Source organism: Pelodiscus sinensis, chromosome 1 (assembly GCF_049634645.1).
Source record: "Pelodiscus sinensis isolate JC-2024 chromosome 1, ASM4963464v1, whole genome shotgun sequence".
In the NCBI taxonomy this organism is placed as follows: domain Eukaryota; kingdom Metazoa; phylum Chordata; order Testudines; family Trionychidae; genus Pelodiscus; species Pelodiscus sinensis.
Window position 1 is genome coordinate 109,945,101 of NC_134711.1, and position 17,961 is coordinate 109,963,061.

The 17,961-nt window shown below is 47.3% G+C and overlaps 1 protein-coding gene across 5 annotated transcripts in view; it reads right to left on the minus strand.

Moving 5' to 3' along the window:
- Positions 1 to 4,241: 4,241 nt before the first annotated feature.
- ADA2 (adenosine deaminase 2) overlaps positions 4,242 to 17,961 on the minus strand; it is a 46,076-nt gene continuing 32,356 nt past the window's right edge. For 2 of the 5 annotated variants that reach the window (XM_014579719.3, XM_025190943.2), the window contains 6 exons: positions 16,485 to 16,612; positions 15,544 to 15,634; positions 14,301 to 14,409; positions 12,500 to 12,657; positions 10,316 to 10,518; positions 4,245 to 9,372 (listed from right to left, as the gene is read on the minus strand). In XM_014579719.3, the coding sequence (XP_014435205.2) occupies positions 9,264 to 9,372; positions 10,316 to 10,518; positions 12,500 to 12,657; positions 14,301 to 14,409; positions 15,544 to 15,634; positions 16,485 to 16,612 (798 nt within the window). In that variant the 3' untranslated portion in view covers positions 4,245 to 9,263. Of the gene's footprint in view, positions 9,373 to 10,311; positions 10,519 to 12,253; positions 12,313 to 12,499; positions 12,658 to 14,300; positions 14,410 to 15,543; positions 15,635 to 16,484; positions 16,613 to 17,961 lie in introns of those variants that run through there. The other 3 variants (XM_075896763.1, XM_075896751.1, XM_075896767.1) reach the window with 3 other exon arrangements.

The window sequence follows — 17,961 nt, forward strand, 5'->3', positions numbered from 1 at the left end:
GTCAAGTGTGTCCAGTATTTTTGTTGAAACCATCTGGCAATCCTACTGGCAGAGGTGGAACAGCACACTCTGCAAAATGGCCTCCTCCAGGCATGATACAGGACAAAACCAGGTCTGGTTTTACGTCAATAGCAGGCAGGGTACAAAACAGACAAAAACTGGAGTGTCCAGCTTGTTAAAACCAGACAAGTGGCCTGCCTATCCTCCACAAATGTGTCAAGCATTTCCTGGCTCTTAGTGATCAGGACAGAAACATTTAGTTTATTAAGATGCCTCCTAGCCAAGGCTCTCAGACCACTGTGCAACACCGTACACATATGATCACAATAGGATGCATTTATAACCAACAGCTACCCACTTACCAATCAAACAAAAATAAAAATAAAGGGGAAATATTACAAAAAAAATGGAGAGTGAAGGGAAAGGCAGTAAGTGTAGGGTCTGTTGTAATCATAATAAAACCCATTTGAAGCAAGTAGCAGAGTAAGGCCCCTTGGGCTTTCTGTTCTATAATATCTGAACACTTCCTGGGGATTCATCTCAGCCCCTCAGTTTTTCCAGCTGTTCATTCACTGACAGGAAATGCTACCCCCATTGATCATTATTGCTTAGGGCAGAGGTCCTCAATCTTGCTGAGCTGGTCACATGATGCCTGCTCTGTTCTTTGAATCCAGCTGCTAAGCGGTGTTAAAAGAAGCTAACAATACTGCTAATAACAATAATTAAAATACTGTGTCTAGAGAGTAAGAGATACGATGATGGAACATTTACTTCTTTATAAAGAGTTTTGAGATCTACTGACATGAAGCTCTGTATAAAATTGTTATTCAATAATTCCTTTTATTTTCCCACAGAGGCAATTGCTGTAGCTGCCACAGCAACATTATGTGATCACACATGGGAGGTGAGGCAGTCTCAGTAATTGTGAATGAGACAAGAGGTGTCCATGAGACAAGCTTTGTACTGAGGTTTGGCACACACAAAGTTGAGAATCCCTGATTTACGGGCATGGTTTTGAAAAGCACCATAGCACCTTCAACTGCTATTGCACCTCTCAGGATTAACTCTTACATCAAAAGTTTTTTTAAGAGCAGGAGAGAGAAACAGACCTGTGGAAATAGATTTAAAACACATTAAGCTGATTACATTTTGAAAGCAATAAAGTAGGATTTATTACTTATTACATGTCTGTACAACTCTGCGAATAATGGAAGGGGGGGTCAGGGTTCTTTAGGCACCACTACAAATAATAAATGATGGGTCACTAAACCATCCAAACTTCTTCTAAACTCTGAGGACATTTGAATCTTAACCTGAATATGCCTGACCCTTTCTTTATAATGAGTTAAGCCAAAACCCTAGATGTTATCACCCTAAGGCTTTGTCTACATACACGTTTTTGTGACAGAAAATATGCTAATGAGGGACTCATTAGCATGAGTTGCAACATCATTAGCATATTTTCTGCCATTTCTTTTTGCGCAAGGGGTTTTGCTCAAAAAGAAGCAGTGCAGCTGCTTCCAGAGGCATATGGATCTTGCACAAAATGAGGGTTTTGCACAAAAAGGAAGTGGCTACACCACTTCTTTTTGCACAAAAAACCCTTGCACAAAAAGAAACGGGAGAAAATATGCTAATGACGTTGCGACTCACACTAATTAGTCCCTCATTAGCATATTTTCTGCCGCAAAAACGTGTAGTGTAGACACAGCCTTGGAGTTGGCGAGATTTGGATCCAGAGCCAGACTTTGTGGCTCAGGCCCACCTCTAATATAAGGCAAACTGAAGGAAAGGACTGTTTCCCAGAAGGGAGGCAGTCCAGGCCCTTTCCCCTTCCTTCTGTCACTTATGAGAACAGGCTGTGGGACCTGCTGGAAGTGAAATTCATGCACTGCTATAAAGGTCTCTGGAAAACCTGATCTTCACAGAGTACAGACTCAGGTTACCAGATGGCTTAAAAAAAAATACTGGACACACTTGATCTCAGATCCAGGGGGGGAGAAGACAGGGACGGGGACCGACCACGAGGGGAGCAGGGCTGGCCGGGGGAGATCGGCAAGGGGGGGAACTGGCCAGTGGGAAGCAGGGCTGGCCAGGAGGGGGTCGAGGAGAGTGGGGCTGGCCAGCGGGGGGGGGGGGGGGGGGGAGAGCGGAGCTGGCCTGGGCGCACACAGATCAGGCTCCAGTCAGTAGTTATGTGTCATCTCTGCTGCTCTATCGGCCCTTTACGTGCTCCTTCTCACTGTCTTCTACTTGCTTTGCCCCTTCAGCCACCCCTCCCGAGCCCTGCTGCTTCTCCATACCCCCCCCCCCCCCCGCCAGTGAGGTGCATGTGCATCCCACTCCTAGGGTTCGTCTAGAGCAGGGGTGTCCAATCTTTTTTCAAAGAGGGCCAGATTTGATGAAGTGAACAAGCGTGAGGGCCGACCATTTTGCCTGACATTCTTTGAACCATTAAAATTAAATGCAAATTAACTATTTTATGCAAAGTTTATTGCAAACGGCATACTTTTCATTTCGTCACATGGATGACAAATCTAAACAGGTGTTAAATCACTCTGGCTTTCATATCTGAAGGCCAGATGAAAAAAAAATCCAGGAAGCTGATAGTTATGTCAGGAACATTGTAAAGTATATTACATATTATTGGTAATAAAGGTTGTCTGTCAACTTTTAAGTTCAAAAAATATGAACAGGAACATAACACCAAGTATATATGTTGGGTCCAAATATATTTATAACTGATTTAGACCAACTGACATTAACTGAGATTTTACAATGTATTCATCTCAATACATATGGATTCGTTGGGGGCCATAAAAGATAGATATTGCCAAATTACCTGTGGGGCCATATTAAACTGGAACACGTGCCGCAATTGGCCCGCGGGCCCGACTTTGGACATGCCTGGTCTAGAGACTACGGGGAACAGTCGAAAGAAGATATGCAAATTCCTGTGGAATTTGCATATCTCCTTCCAATCACATTTTCAAAAGCAGAGGTTTTTTTCCATTACTTTTTTTTTTTTCTGCAAAACCCCTCCCCCCTTCGTAGAAAAGCTGCTCTGCCTCAAAAAAGGAGTTTTATGCGGCTTTTTGACAAGGGAGAGGGGTTCGCCGAAAAAGCCGCGTCTTAACTACTTTCACTTTTGAATGCTCTGCTTTGGAATGTGCGATCCGAAGAAGATATGCAAATTCCCGCGGAATTTGCGTATCTTCTTTCAACCGTTCCTCATAGTCTAGATGAGCCCCTACTTCTGTGCAGGAACCAGCCCTTGGTCAGAGCACTCTGCTCACCAACAGCCTGGCCAGCAGGTCCCTTCCTTCCCACTGCCTCCGGTTGAGGCAACATCCTCGGAAACCACAACACCCTCCAGGCCACGCAGCACTGGCCGGGAGGAGCCAAGCCCTGCGTGGGCCAAAGCCTCACACCACGCGGGCATGGGGAAGCTTGTCTGTCAGCTCTGGAGTGTGAGGCCAGGAAGTGATTTCCAGTCTGTTCACGCTGCAATCCTCTGGGGAGGGCCACAACACCTTCTTCACCCCCCTCCCTCCTCACTCTGGCTCCTGCTTTTAAGGCGCATGGGACTGCTCCATCCTCTAGCCACCTTTCTCTGCTGAGCCACCTCTCTGGCTAGGTTCACTGAAGCCCCTGCAGTCACGTTCCCTGGGCCCTGGTGCACAGTGCATCCTTAGTGCTTAACCCCTTCTTGCCTGCACTATAGCTGGTGGACATGAGGCGATGTCAGTGGGCAGGAGCAGTCTGCAGAGGTAGCTGCTTTTAGACACTGTGCAGACAGGAAGAGACGAGCTGCTCTGAGCCACAGAGAAGGACAGGGGGAAGAAATGAGCTCTCCAAAGACACAGGCCAAGTCATCTCTTCCCTCTCCCTTCACCTCCTCTTGGGCTGGAAGCAGCTCCCGTCCCTTCCCTCCAGCACAGCGCTTAAAGCAGGGGTGAGCAAAAGGGCCTCCGCGGGCTGGATCTGGCCCACCAAGTAGGTGGATCTGGCCTGTGGAGGCCCTGCTGCTCCCCCGTCCCCAGGCCAATCAGGGCCTGGGGGTGGGGAGCACGCGATGCCTCCTCCCGCCCTGCCAGGAGCGCATGGCCCCTTTGCCCCTCCTTCCCACTAGGCACCCATGCCCTGGAAGAGGCTTGGCACGCTCCCACACCCGCAGGCCAATCAGGGCCTGGGGGTAGGGAAGCTGCGTGAAGCTTCCTTGGTTCTGTCCCGGCACTGCAAGGAGCCCACAGCACTTCAAAGTGCCACGTGCTCCTCACAGGGTGGAAGGAGGCTTCCTGTGCTTCCTCTCCCCCAGGCCCTGATTGGCCTGAGGGTGGGGGAGCGTGCCAAGCCTCTTCCAGGGCATGGGTGCCTAGTGGGAAGGGGGCGCAAAGGGGCTCCCCCACCCCCAGACCAATCAAATTTTTGAAGCGACCCTCAGGCAAAAATTATCACCCATTCCTGGCTTACAGGCTGCTGCTGGCCACATTCTGGTATGAATCCGGCAGAACTCTGGGGTGGGGAGCAAGTGACGCTATGTGGAAATCCCTCCCTCTCCCCCCCGCCTTCCCATTGGGAAGACATGGCAGCAGGTACCTGGAGAGGCAGGTTCATCCTAGGGCACCCAGATAGGCATGGAGAGTGGAAAGGGCTGGGCAAGGAGGGTTGGGACAGTTGGTCACCACCCACTCCTACCCTGTGAAAGAGAGGTGCGCAGGAGTGTGTGTGTTTCCCCTCTCCCCATATTAACCCTAAAGCCTTAAAGAGAAGAAGGTAAGAAAAAGAATCCAACTACACAGTATTCCTTTTGAACCAGGGCTCAGTCAACTTGAAATTAATTTGAGTGTTTATACTGTGCCTGACTGCCATTGGACTGCCTGCCAGAGGAGGCTATGAAGGCTAGGACTATAACAGAGTTTAAAAAGAGCTAGATAAATTCATGGAGGTTAGGTCCATAAAAGGCTATTAGTCAGGGGGTAAGGAATGGTGCCCCGGCCTCTGTTTGTCAAGGCTGGAGATGGATGTCAGGAGACAAATCGCTTGATCATTGTCTTCGGTCCATCCCTTCTGGGGCACCTGGCACTGGCCACTGTTGGCAGACAGGATCCTGAGCTAGATGGACCTTTGGTCTGACCCAGTATGGCCGTTCTTATGTAATTCACTTGAATACAAGCAACTTTAGTATATGTCCCATATCAGCTCAGAGAAACGTGGCCACCGTAGACATAGTGGAAATTCACGTACATAGAAACGAGAGCCTCCATTCAGTTCAGACTTACTACATTCAAAAGAAAAATCTGGCTGGGATGGTGATACGGAAGTTTCTATGATCCAACCTAACCCAAACTGGGATACTTCAGGTGGCAGGGCAATCGCAAGACTGGTCATTGGTTTAAAGATAAGCCTCCTAAGGCAACAATTCACTTCTCTGAGTTAACCATCTGGAGAATTTAAAATCCCAGCAGATCTGCGCAGCCTAAACCTCCTAGCAAGGCAAGCCCCAACCCCGCACCTTCCATCCAGGCTCTGCCCCTGAAGCCAAAACCCACTCACCCCCTGCCCAATTCTTCCTGGCCACCTGGAAGGCCAGAGCTTCAGTGGCCAGGGAGATGGGCTGCCGCTCCACTGCCCCAGTCCTCCTAAAATTGCATGCCAGATGCACGGGCAATTTAGGAAGGGCGGTGCCTTCCCTTGCCTACATTACCAGCTGCCTATGCTCCTCAGTGACTTATAATTGTAGTTATGAAGAGCACCACCCCCTGGAAGGTTCCAGGCGCTAGAAAGCCTGGCAGCACATTGGCAAGCAGTAAAGAGAGCCTGAACACTGACACCATGATTCATGCCAAACTAAACTAGGGAGGTTAGATATTGTGTAACTGAAGAGTTGTGTAACCATATGAGATTCTAGCAACTATTCAATAGTCCCCGGGGGGCTGGGCTGGCAGCCGGTGCTCTCCCAACTCCACTCCTGGAAGCTCCCTGCCACCACCCGCTGCTGCCTTTCTATCAGGGGCAGCAGTGTGAGATAGCAGGCAGGAGCTGGTCTGCGAGGGGAGCCAGTTTAAAAACCAGCTCCCCATACAGACCTGCACCCACCTGCCACCTGGTGCTGCTGCCTCTGATACAGAGGCAGCAGAGCAGGGTGGCAGCAGCCCCCATCCAGGGGTGTGTGTGTCTGAGCTCCCCAGGGACAAAGGCTTCCCGCAGATAGGGGCTGCTGCTACAGAGTAGCCTCTGTCCACAGGGAGCTTGGACTCCCCACTGACAGGGCTACTGCCACAAAGCAGCCTCTGTCCGTGGCGAACCCAGGCCACTGCAAATAGAGGCTGTTTCTTGGCAGCCTCTCCTGCTCCCCCCTCCACGTGCTGCTGCCTCTAGTACAGGTAACAGCATGGTGCGGGGAGACAGCACCACGGAGCTGGTGCTGGGGAGAACCAGTTTTTAAGCTGGCTCCCCCCAGCACTGGCTCCTCTGTAGGAGGTAGCAGGGAGCAGGCAGGTTCGCAGAGCTGGCATGCATGGGGAGCCAACTTGAAAGCTGGCTCCCCATGCATATCGACTCCAGCCTGCCCCCCTTACGTCTGTGCTGCTGCCTCTCTATCAGAGGCAGCAGCATGAGGGTAGGAGGGAGCAGAAGGATCTGATGCTTCTGGGAAGCTGGCTTTTAAGTCAGCTCCTCATGATCACCAGATCCCACTCCCCCTGCCCTTGCTGCCTCTCTATCAGAGACAGCAGCACAGAGGTTAAGGGGAACACGCTGTAGTTGATACAGAAGCAGCAAGGGTGGAGAAGTGCGTGTAGTCGACAGGATTAACCGATACGTGCAGATTTATCTGTTAATCATGTAGTCATCTACATGTCATCTACATGTTGACTTCCCTAGACTAGATCCATCATAGGAAGGTGGGAGCAGATTGGTTGCCAGCGCTGGCAATGGTAGAGCGGACATTGCAGAGAATAGTGGAGCAAAGTGAATAGTTAAAAGGCCATCACAGGTTCAAGCCTGCTGGAAAAATATGCATGGAGTGTGTTACCACTGCTGTTACAAAAGGCTTTTTGAAAAGCTGGAAATGGATACTGGTAAGCTTGAGTTAAACAGCTCGTAGCTCTTTTCACAATTGTACAGGTATATTATCATCTTCTCCCTGGTATGAAAGATTCATACCTAAGGGAGTTCCAACTCATTGGCAAATACAGGCTTCTCCTCCACTCATACTTAGTATGCTCAGAAGGACCTAAATTAAAACGATCACTAACACACATCCACTTTTCATATCCGTTTCCTCAAATATTACAATGAAAACAGCTTTTATGTGCAGTGTTTGTGATGTGGTGCCATACCTCACTTGCACCAATACTGTATGATATATTCTGTCATTTATGAAAGCCGCAATCATTCTATATTAACAAAAACACATGAACATATAACCAATGCAACTTAATTGGAGTTCAAGACTGGCTGTTGGATGTTGAGGAGATAAGCAGTTATGCAGGTGTGGGCAATGGTTGTGGCTGAGAAAGGAACAGATGAGTGATGTATAGATGGTGGGTTAAATGGCTTCTTTGCTCACATCTGCATCTTCTGTGGTTTGCATTGAAGGGCTGTGCACTCTAGCAACCTTAAATTAATCATGTATTTTGCACGGGAATATACATACATCAATGTGCGCTCCCTGGAGCGTGGGTTATTTAAAATCGCAAGTACTGTGCATACACACAATACAGCTGACACTTGTTGTGGTATATATATTTGTGCTCTGCAGAGGTATTGTAACCAAGATTAGTGAAAATATGGTCAGACAGTTCAGGACAATTATTATAAAATGTAATATGATATAATTAACCTGAGGTGGGCAGACTTGGAAACGACAGGCCTACCAAGGCTTGTGCAATGGAGAAAACGTCTCCTTTAACTGGGAACAATTTTAAGAGCATTTTAAAGTCTCCAGAGCAGACTTTGATCTGGCATAAATTGGTGTAGCTCCACTGAAATCAACAGAGCTATGTCAATTTACACAAGCAGAAGATCAGGCTGAATTCATTTAAATGAGACACTCAACCTGAACCAGATCTTCTGTAAGTCTTCCCTGCTGAAGGTTTTTAGACCTGAAATTATCTTGGCACAATCACTTCCACTTCTGCAGTTTTTTTATCTCTATTTCAAAGGACTCTGTTTATCTAGTTACTATTTAAATTGTGCTGTTGTGGCATGGTCTTTCTTCTTCAGAGCTGGTAACTTTGAATTTCAGACACTGGGATTGCATATGGTCCACACCAAGGGCAAGTTCTTTGATAGACTGAAGATCTGATTTGCTATGGACTCAGGCTCACTGAAGGCACACCTGGGCCTTAATCCTGCAGTGGGATCTGCCATTAAAGGCTCATGTTGCATCCCATTGAAATCAAGAGAATTTCATGGGGGTACAGGGGCCTGCACCAGTGGATATCCGTGCAGAATCAGTGCTTTATTTTAAAGGGAGGTGACAGGTTGCTCTTAAAGTCAGGTGAGGGGTTCTTCTCCTGTTGAAAAGTACATTGGAATCCTTACATAAGTGGGTCCCAGAGCGAACTGCATCGCCTTTCAGCAATCAGTTCTTGGATTCTTTGCCGAGCATTGCTCCGCAAGGCATACTCATCTTGAAAGCATTTGACCAGGTCCAGTAGCTTGTTTCTAACCCGGTTGTGTCTTGAAATGTCAGCCCTGAGACCTGGTTCCTCAGGCGAGCAGCGCTATTTTGGCACTGAGCCCAGGGTTAAACTACCAGTCACAGATTTCTGACAAGAATCACTTTCAATCCTTGCCCTCCTTGAAAGTCAAGGGGCTCAGATGGCAGGAAGTTTGCATGAGCTAGTTCCTAAGGATAAAACTATTTTATAATGATATTAATGAGGCAAAATCATGAAGTCCTTGCTCATGGAAAACTCCCAGCCTCAATAATTAAAAAGTGAATAAGGGTGTCAAGATATTAATGGCATTTTGACTTTAGCTACTCTGATCCTTTGCAGTCCTTTTTGCTTCTGTTTTAAAGGCTGACTGCTCTGCTTCACCTACACCCAAACACCGAATTTATAGAGAAGTGGGCAGGGTGGTTTGATTTTAGTGATTGCTATTAACTACAATTGGTTAAAATCACTCTGCTCCAAGCCAATGCTTGGGTGCGGTTTGCTCAAGTGACACTAAAACGAATTCTCTCTGTATTTTCAGTAGCCTCAGGTTCCCTCTGCCTTCAGACATTTTCTCAGAGAGGGGCCTCCTCGTGCCTACAGCACCTTTGGAAAAGCATTAGAGAGGTCAGCTATAAATTGGTCCCATTTTTTCTGCCAAACCTGTTTGGCCTGGGCTTTCTCTTCTGGCAGCAAGGAGCTGTATCTGTGGGATGAAAAGGAGTAAGGATCAGACATGAGATTGGAGTGTCTGTGGCGGAGAAGCTCTTGCAGGATCAAAGTTCAAAATGAAAAGGCAGGAAGCTGGGAAAGATTAACCCTTTGTGTTGCCTTGGCTTATGTTATGGTTGGTCCTGTTTTGGGCAGGAGACTGGACTCAATGACCTCCTGAGGTCTCTTCCAGTCCTAGGATTCTATGATTCTAAGATAAAGATTAAAAATGGTATCTCTGTCACCTATTCCTAAAGGCAGGAAGTAACAGATTTGTCCCCCAAATCCTATAGGATGCCTAGCGTTGATATGGGCCTGGGCATCAGCGTTGGGAAAACAGACAAAGCTTCAGGTGCGGCCACCCAGGAGAGATTCAAATGCTGCCCAGCTGATTAGCAGAGCACCCACAGCTGGGAGCAGCCGGCAGCATGTGTTTCTACTGGTGGCACACATCCACACATGCCTCTGTGCACATAAAATGTATTTTGCAGATGGATGGAAAATATTAGAGGGAACATTGGTGCAGACCAGACTGCATTGGACACATTGGCCAAGCCATTAGAGGATACATAATGGGCTTTGCAAATCATACGACTAAGTACAATTCTAACAAATGAAAAGTAATGTAGGGAAAAAATCACTCTCTCTCTCCTGCCCACAACCAGGCTCCCAGAGGTAAATGGGCACAGGATTGCGAGGGAGAGGGGGCTGGAAAACAGACACACACCAAAAGCTGCTGTATTGATAATGGACAGTGTAGAGTTTGAAATAACAGAAACCCCTCAAATGAGAGACACAGGGAGGACTTTGAGCCTGCTGAAACCCAGCCCAAGTGACAGAGGAGCTACTGGGGCTGAAAAGAGACTATGTGGCGGATATGTGCAGAACAGGCAAATATTTCCCCAAGTCTCACCCCTAGTGTGAGAGTGCATGCTTACTTCAGAGAGTCTAGACACAGCTGTTTTAAAGTTCTCAGGTCGGTGCTCATCCCGCCGATGCCCATGAACACCTCATAGAAGTCATACGACACACCCTTTGATCCAAAGACAGACGGATCATCTGAACTGACCACCATGGGGTATCCCTCTGCCAACAGCTCAGCAGCAGGATGATTCCTCAAATCCGATACTAACAGCAGGACCTTGGGATGCGGGAAGGAAGAGAAAGAAGCAAGGATGGGTTATTCTTACAGATATCTCCAGTATATATTTGTACTTTGTTTGGAAGCTCTTTGGGGTAGAAACTGTCTTTCTGCTATGTGTTTGTACAGCTCCTAACACACTGGGCCTGGAGACTAACAGGGTTTCCTTCCCCAGACCCTCCTGTTTTAGTATACTGCTATCTTAGTTTTCCCAACTGCTGTGTCTTTGGGGTACTTGTACACTAGACAATGGATGCATGGTCTAATTAATGCTAGAAAACAACAAATATCTACCCTATACAGAAAGTACTCACCCTGTACCCTAGTTACACAGGCTTTCCAACTCCTTCCTGGCCCTTCCCTCCAGGTGTCACAGTCACTTGTTTCAAGCATCTTCAGGCTAAGTACCTCCTTGTTTATAGTCTCAAGCTTCCAGCCTCCACTGCGGAGAGCTAGCTGTATTTTACACACACACCTCTCCCTAGCCTTCTCTAGAGGAGAATTTGTAAGGTATTAACTAACACATGTTAACAGCCTAATGTAAATTAAGCACCATGCCTTTAACATGGGTTAAATTGGTCAAGGCTTTAGTTCTGCATAACCTGTTAAAAGTACACTCTTTTGTCTACATTAAACTGTCAACATTTTTTTTAATACCTTACAAATCTTAATCTAGATATGGCCTCACAGACTGAATCAAGAGTTTGCTTTATATATTCCACACATGATCCCAAGTTACCTGACCCCTTAGTCAAGTGCCCCATCTAATAACTAAGGCCTAGTCTACACTAGACCAGGCAGGTCGGCTTACTGTACACCATCCAGCTATGCAAAGTGCATAGCTGGATTTGGCTTACCTTAAGCCATGCTGCCACAGCATCTACACTGTGGAAGGCTGATGGGAGACTTGCTCCTGTCAGCTTCCCTTACTCCTCACAGAATTGGTACAGGACACCAGGAGAGGCTGCCCTCAGTATTCAATCTACACTAGGCCCACTAAATCGAATGCTAGATTGACCTCCAGTCGGTCGATCTTCTCCATAGTGTAGACATACCCTAAAAGTCCCCAAACTCTTGACTTAAAGGGTCTACCTCCCTGTAAAAGGCATGTTGAGCCACACACATACGCAAAGGCCAGCCGCCTGAAAAAAAATGTGGAAGAATGGCTCTTGCAGCAGAGGGGGTTTTGGCACAAAAACAGAGCCTAATTAATTATGCAAATGAGGCACGGTGATATTCCACGCTTTGCCTCATTTGCATATTTTTTGCGCAAAATGGGGGCAGTGTAGACATAGCCCAAGAGATCATGACAGAGGAAGAGATGAAAGAGACCATGTGTAATTTCCAACAAGTGTGGCAATTTAACTGAGCACAGAATGTCTCCATAATGGTTGAGTTAAAGGATAGGGACTCAGTCTCCAGTGTAGCCCTCTGCCCCCCACCCCACAATCAGCAGGCCAACAACCATTGCTGGCCCTGGGACAAGGTGTGTGTGTGGCCTGCTCCAGGCCCTCAGAAGGGGTGGGGCCTTGGGCAGAAGGGGCAGGGTTGGAGGCAGCCAAGCCTCAGTGCCGCCCAAACCGCGGAGTTCCCCACTCAGCCCTGAGAGCCATGCACCCCCTTTGAATTGTCGGGCCCCGGGGCAACTGTCCCCTTTTCCCCCATGTTGGCGGGTCTGCTCACAATACTTTCTTTAAAACCTCCCACTTAGAAAATGCACCTGTTTCTCACCCACCTTCCAAAAATGCAACGCTAAAACCTCCTCTACACAATGTGTCTCCCTTTCAAAATGACCTGTGGCCAATGAGACAGGAAAGGCAGTCATAGGGCAGTACAAAACACATCTGGAGAGTGCTATGGATAACACAGATACATCCTGCTCTCCCCTACCTTTAACATAATGTTGCCTGTCATTGATCAAATTCTAAATTTCAGGTCCCACTTGGGACTTGAGACCTAAGGTCACTCAGGTGGGGTCTACCTGGTTGGAGATTGGGCAGAGTTCTATAGGAACATCCATCTTAAGGGACAAGTTCCTGGCTAATGGATGTTTAATGAGAGAGAATCCATGGCCAATCCGACTGGTATTGAACAGCAAAGCATCCAGCACATTGATGTCTACAGAGGATCCCTGCCAGTCTGAGGAAAGAAAGATGGATCCAAATCACCGCCATGTTATATGAAAACAGATCTTCTCAAACAGGTAGTTGATCTATTTTTAAAGAAATGCCCCAAATACAAATGAACAGGCTTCCTCATGCCTTGAGTTCTAACTTTGTCTCTTTTGTCTATCAGGCACTACATCCAGCTTGGAACTCTCTAGAGCAGAGGTGGGCAATAATTTTTGGTGGGGGGCCACTCCCAGAATTTGGGAAGTGGTCGAGGGCTGCACTCTTCCATGATATTAATGGGGAGGTGCGGGGTCTGGGATGGAGGTTGGGTACAGAAAGGAGCTTGGGGTGAGGGAGGGAGTTTGGGTGAAGGAGGTAGTTGTGACCTGGGGCACTGGACTGAGCTGCAGGGGGTTGGACTGTGACCTAAGGCAGGGAATTGGGGAACAGGAGCGGGTGCAGGAGTTTGGGTTACGAGCTAGGGCAGGAGGGGACTGTGGCAGGGAATTGGGGTGCCTGATCAGGGAGGGAGTATAAGTGCAGGAGAGGGGGCAGAGGATTTGGGTATGTGGAGTAGGGGGGCAGGAGTGGGGGGCAGAGGGTTGGGGTGTCAGAGGCAGGCTCTGGCCAGGAGACTTACCAGCCAGCAGCTCATTCCTGAATCAGTCTCCCTACCTGCCCTGCTCCTGCACAGGCTGCAGCCATGTGCTCTGTGAATAACCACAAGCCCCTTGTGCTTTGTGGCTGCCTGTTATTAAAACAGGCAGCTCCCATTGGCCAATTTCTGGCCAGAAGACAGCCAATGGGGAGCAGGAGCAGCTTCTAATGCTTTCCCCTCTCCCATCCAGGCTCAGTATTTACAGTGAAACCACCCCGCAGCCGTGTTTCTGAGCAGCGTGCAGGTGGGACAAGGCAAGCAGGGAGTCTGCCTGGGGCTCCCCGCAGCGTCCGCAGGCTAGATCCAGCAGCTTGGTGGGCTGGATCTGTCCCGTGGGCCATATTTTGCCCAGGCCTGCTTTACAGCATCACATATCATCAGGTGGCTGAATAATATATTGTATGCAGCCATGCTATTTCAGCAATAAAGGACAATAGGAATATTTAATTATTTGAACAAACACATTTATGCTAAGATAGACTCTGACTCAATGACATTCAGTAGCAAATGGGCTTAAAAACATGACTCTGGTTGGTGATGGCCTCAAAAATTACATTTATGATGCTGGTGAGTTTGGGAGATAAGAAAACTGATCACACTGCTCTGAGAAGGAGATGGCTATGCCACACCATCGGAACCTCCTGCCGCCTGGCTCCAATAGGACAGGCCTAGGAACATCCCAAGGTGAGGCAATGAGAGTGATCAGTGCAGGAGACGATAGGCAAAGGGGACAATGAGTATCAGACACAGAGAAAAGATGTTGGTGATAGGACATTAAGTCAATGGGAGAGAGAAGGGGGCAAGCAGGGGATATGGAATCTGGAAATTGGGAGGAACCATCCAATGTGCTATGGCAGCAAGCTGATCTTCTGCTGACATAGAAGAATGATAGGGAAGAGACTATACCACACCACCTCTCATGAGACAACCTCCACTTCTTCTCCCCGGCACCCAAGCGTTCACTCCCCCTAACAGTGAGCAGTGTGACACATGGCTTGTGTTCTCATGCTTACCAGTCTCCCCAGCATGAAAAAAGTAAGGCAATTTGAATCCGCGGGAGGATGGAATAGTCAGGGCATCCTTCAGTTCCCACAGAGAGTGTCCTTCGTCCTCATACCCAACCTGGCGAGAATAAAGATGTTTCTGAACATGTTCCGGAGGGCCATTAGTCTTTGGCTTCAAACTACCCTATGGTGCTATCAGAAATTCCATTACTGTATTTCCATTTTTTGTTAAGCAGATCCTCCCTGGGTGAAAACCAGCACAGTTCCATTGACTTCCATAGAGCTATCCCAGTCTGCACCAGCCAGAAGACTCTCTGGAAAGTTTAGGTCATACACATGTTTGTAACAAGAGCACAGTGCAGCCAGTAAGGATGCTAGTGCACATTGCTGCTCCAGCCTCTGTCCACAGGGAGTTTGGACCCCCCACAGACAGAGGCTGATGCTGTGAAGCAGCCTCTGCCCACAGCAAGCCAGCCTCCCCTATCCCCCCACCCCCCGCCCCACTGCTGCCTCTGAATAGAGGCAGCAGCACGGGAAGGGGGCAGGCGGCATCGCAGAGCCGGTGCTGGGGAACTGGCTTTTAAGCTGGCTCTCCCCAGCACCACCTCCTGATCCTCCTCCCACCCCCCGCCTTGTTACCTCTGATAACAAGTGTTAGGAAGAAAGATAATTTATAACCCATTTTTTTCTGAGGTAGTTTCATTAGAGCACTCCTCCTCCTCTGTGTCAATCCTGAATTGTGATGGCCAGCACAGTCCTGCACTATCACCAAGTAGGTGGCATTCTTTCCTCTGAGTAAAGACTTGGTAACATATCTGCAGAATCTCAGGAGACACTGCACTGAAGTTCTAATTAGACCAGAGATCAACTTGTGGACACTGAAGATCCCACTGCATTTTCTACAAGATTTAGCAGTTTCCTGGCCGAATTCCAACTTCAGCAACTGCAGCTTGCCCACCTCGATTTCACAGGCAGTTTAACTTAAAGAAATTATTTTTCACTTCACTTCCTAAATGTAGTTACAGCTGTGAGGCATTCTATGACTACTTCACCCTGGAGGTGGGTGCCCTGCAGAGTGGCTGATGCTGGTGCAAACAAAGTTATTTGGGATCCTGCAGGATGAAAGACAGTGGTGCAGCCTTTCAACAGCTTGCTTTGCTGCTTTTCCCCCTCTGAAACCCTCTTATGCCAATGCTCACAACTCAGTCCTTGTACTATTAAATGCATAACCAAGTAAGAAATACAAAGATACCAGGTCAAATCCCGCCAAAGTATCCGGGAACGTGATGCGGAGTTCCATGGCCTTAAAGATGGCTTTTTCAATCACATTAATGTTCTGCTTTCTGAAAACCAAGGGACAAAAGAAGGTGCTGATGCTAATTTCCATGGAACCAGTTTCTTAGGTTCTACCTGTATTATGACCAGAAGCCTTAAGGGAATAGTCAGTATAAAAAAAGACACATAAATGCCTAGGAAAAGCCCAAATGACTGGAGTTAACCAGCATAATGCACTCCATTTGGGACTAATTGGCCAATCTACCCTCACTGTATCAATAGGCCAGTGAGGGAGCACAGCAGCTTGTATAGATAACATGCTCTGTGTAATATTTTGCTGGACTTTTTGCATTTTAATTGTGTTTTAAAATTAACCCACTCTAGATCAGAGGAATCTATTGGATTCAAATGTATAAAAAGGCTTCTGGGAAGGCAGCATTTGAAGGAGCTTTGAAATATACAGCTGTGTTGCTGTTGCTCCAGCATCTACAGAAATAGATGATGCATCAAGACTCAGGGAGAGAAAATGTAAGGCTTTAAGAAAACACACTCACTTCTCACACCCACAGAAACAGTCTCCTACTCATTTCATTGTCACACCCTTCAGATCAAGAATAATCACTTTTCCATACACTCTACATCATCTTTTCTAACGCACTCGAATCATCTTACATCTACACATACTCGCTTCTATAAACTGCAAACATTCATCCTTGGTCATTTCCCTGTGCAGGTGTTTATATGCTGAAAGCTCTCCAGCAGTTAATCCTCTACACCTCACTACACCTGGAAGCAATGCTATGGGGTTCACTTCCAGAGTCTCTCTGTTGTACAACTCCACTGATCCTGCCTGCATGGCAACATGACTGTTTATGCATAGAACACTGCTACCCCTCACCCCAAGCAAGTAGCCCCTACCTGTGTGCAGTAAATATAATTTTTGCTCCAATAAAATCAGGGTGATCCTTAACAAACTGTCTTGTCACCTCCTGATATGTTGCCACAGACCAGGATTTATTGTACTCGGTCCCATCTAGTTCATACACCTGTGGGAAGATTAAGCACATGCAAAAACCCAAAAACGTTAGACCAAAGATGGTCTGTGATTAGTGAGGAGAAAGACATGACACTGCTAAATCCTGAAGGGCAGATGAAACAATTCTGAAGTACTGTAGTTTGAGGTTCAAATTTAAAAAAGCAGGTATATAAGGCCGGAAATTCAAAATGGGGTCCAGTGCCAAGAAGAAAAAGAAGAAAAGTATCAGCAGTTAAATTGTTTAGCATACTTTTTCTTTTTTTTTTTTTTTTGGTCCTTTATAAAGCAGCAAGCACTGGCGAATACTTTGCTTTCCTAACCATGCCATAAAATAACCTGTCTTCTTAACACACACATATGTTAACCAAGTGCTTTGGAGTTCAAGGAGTCTCAGGAAGAACATGAGAGCTTGCTACAGAGCACCTCAAGTATTTAAGCACTGGTGCATCTACATGTTTGGTTGCCTATCACTGATGGCAGGAGTATGGCAAGAATAAAGGGAGGGTTAGTTTTACAGTGAAGGTACTAGACTGGAATTCAGAATATTGGGTTTCAATTGCCATCTCTGTCAAAGATTTCCTCAGCCACTGTGGGCAAGTCAGTTAATCCTTCTATGCCTCCAGCTTCCTATCTGTAAAATGGGAAGAATACCACTTCATTTGTCCTAGCTAGTTAGTTTGTGAGTGCTTCAGCACAGGGACAAGATACAGCGCTTTGCACAATGGGGCCCCAGTTTTGGTTGGGGCATCTACACAATACCACAATAATAATAAAAAGCACTGTTCAGACTTTTTCCACAGGTGGACCCTGAAATCCAGCTCCATCCGCCACTCTCACTTTGTCCTTTCTTTCCCTCTCTTCCATCTCTTCATCTCCCTGCTCTCCTCCACTCTGTCCTTCATCTGATTCTTTGTGCCTTTCTCTTTGTTCTCCTGCCCTATATTCATCTCACTCTCTCCTCTCTGCTCTGACTATTCCGGGCCTCTCGCATTCTAACCACCACCTTCACAGACACAAGAAGCCAAGTGGGATTTTGCACATGATCAAAAAGGACATTTTCCATGACCACAGGCAAGCCAAGACTTTACACAGCTGGCTTTGCAAACACAGCTGTATTTGGGGGGCCTTTCTACAATGTATGCTGGTTTCCAATCCCACCTTTAATTTACTTTGTTATAGTATCAGTCTCTGGTTTGTTTCATTGCAAAGACGGCGTTTACAATTAACAGATACTGTTTGTTGCCCAAGCCCTACAGAGGAGTCTGTAGCAGCAGAGGTGTAAGCCTGCCCCTGTGCACCCCGTCCATATTTACCATAAAGTTTAGTTGAGAGTGATAGGTAGAGACAGGCCAGAAAGCT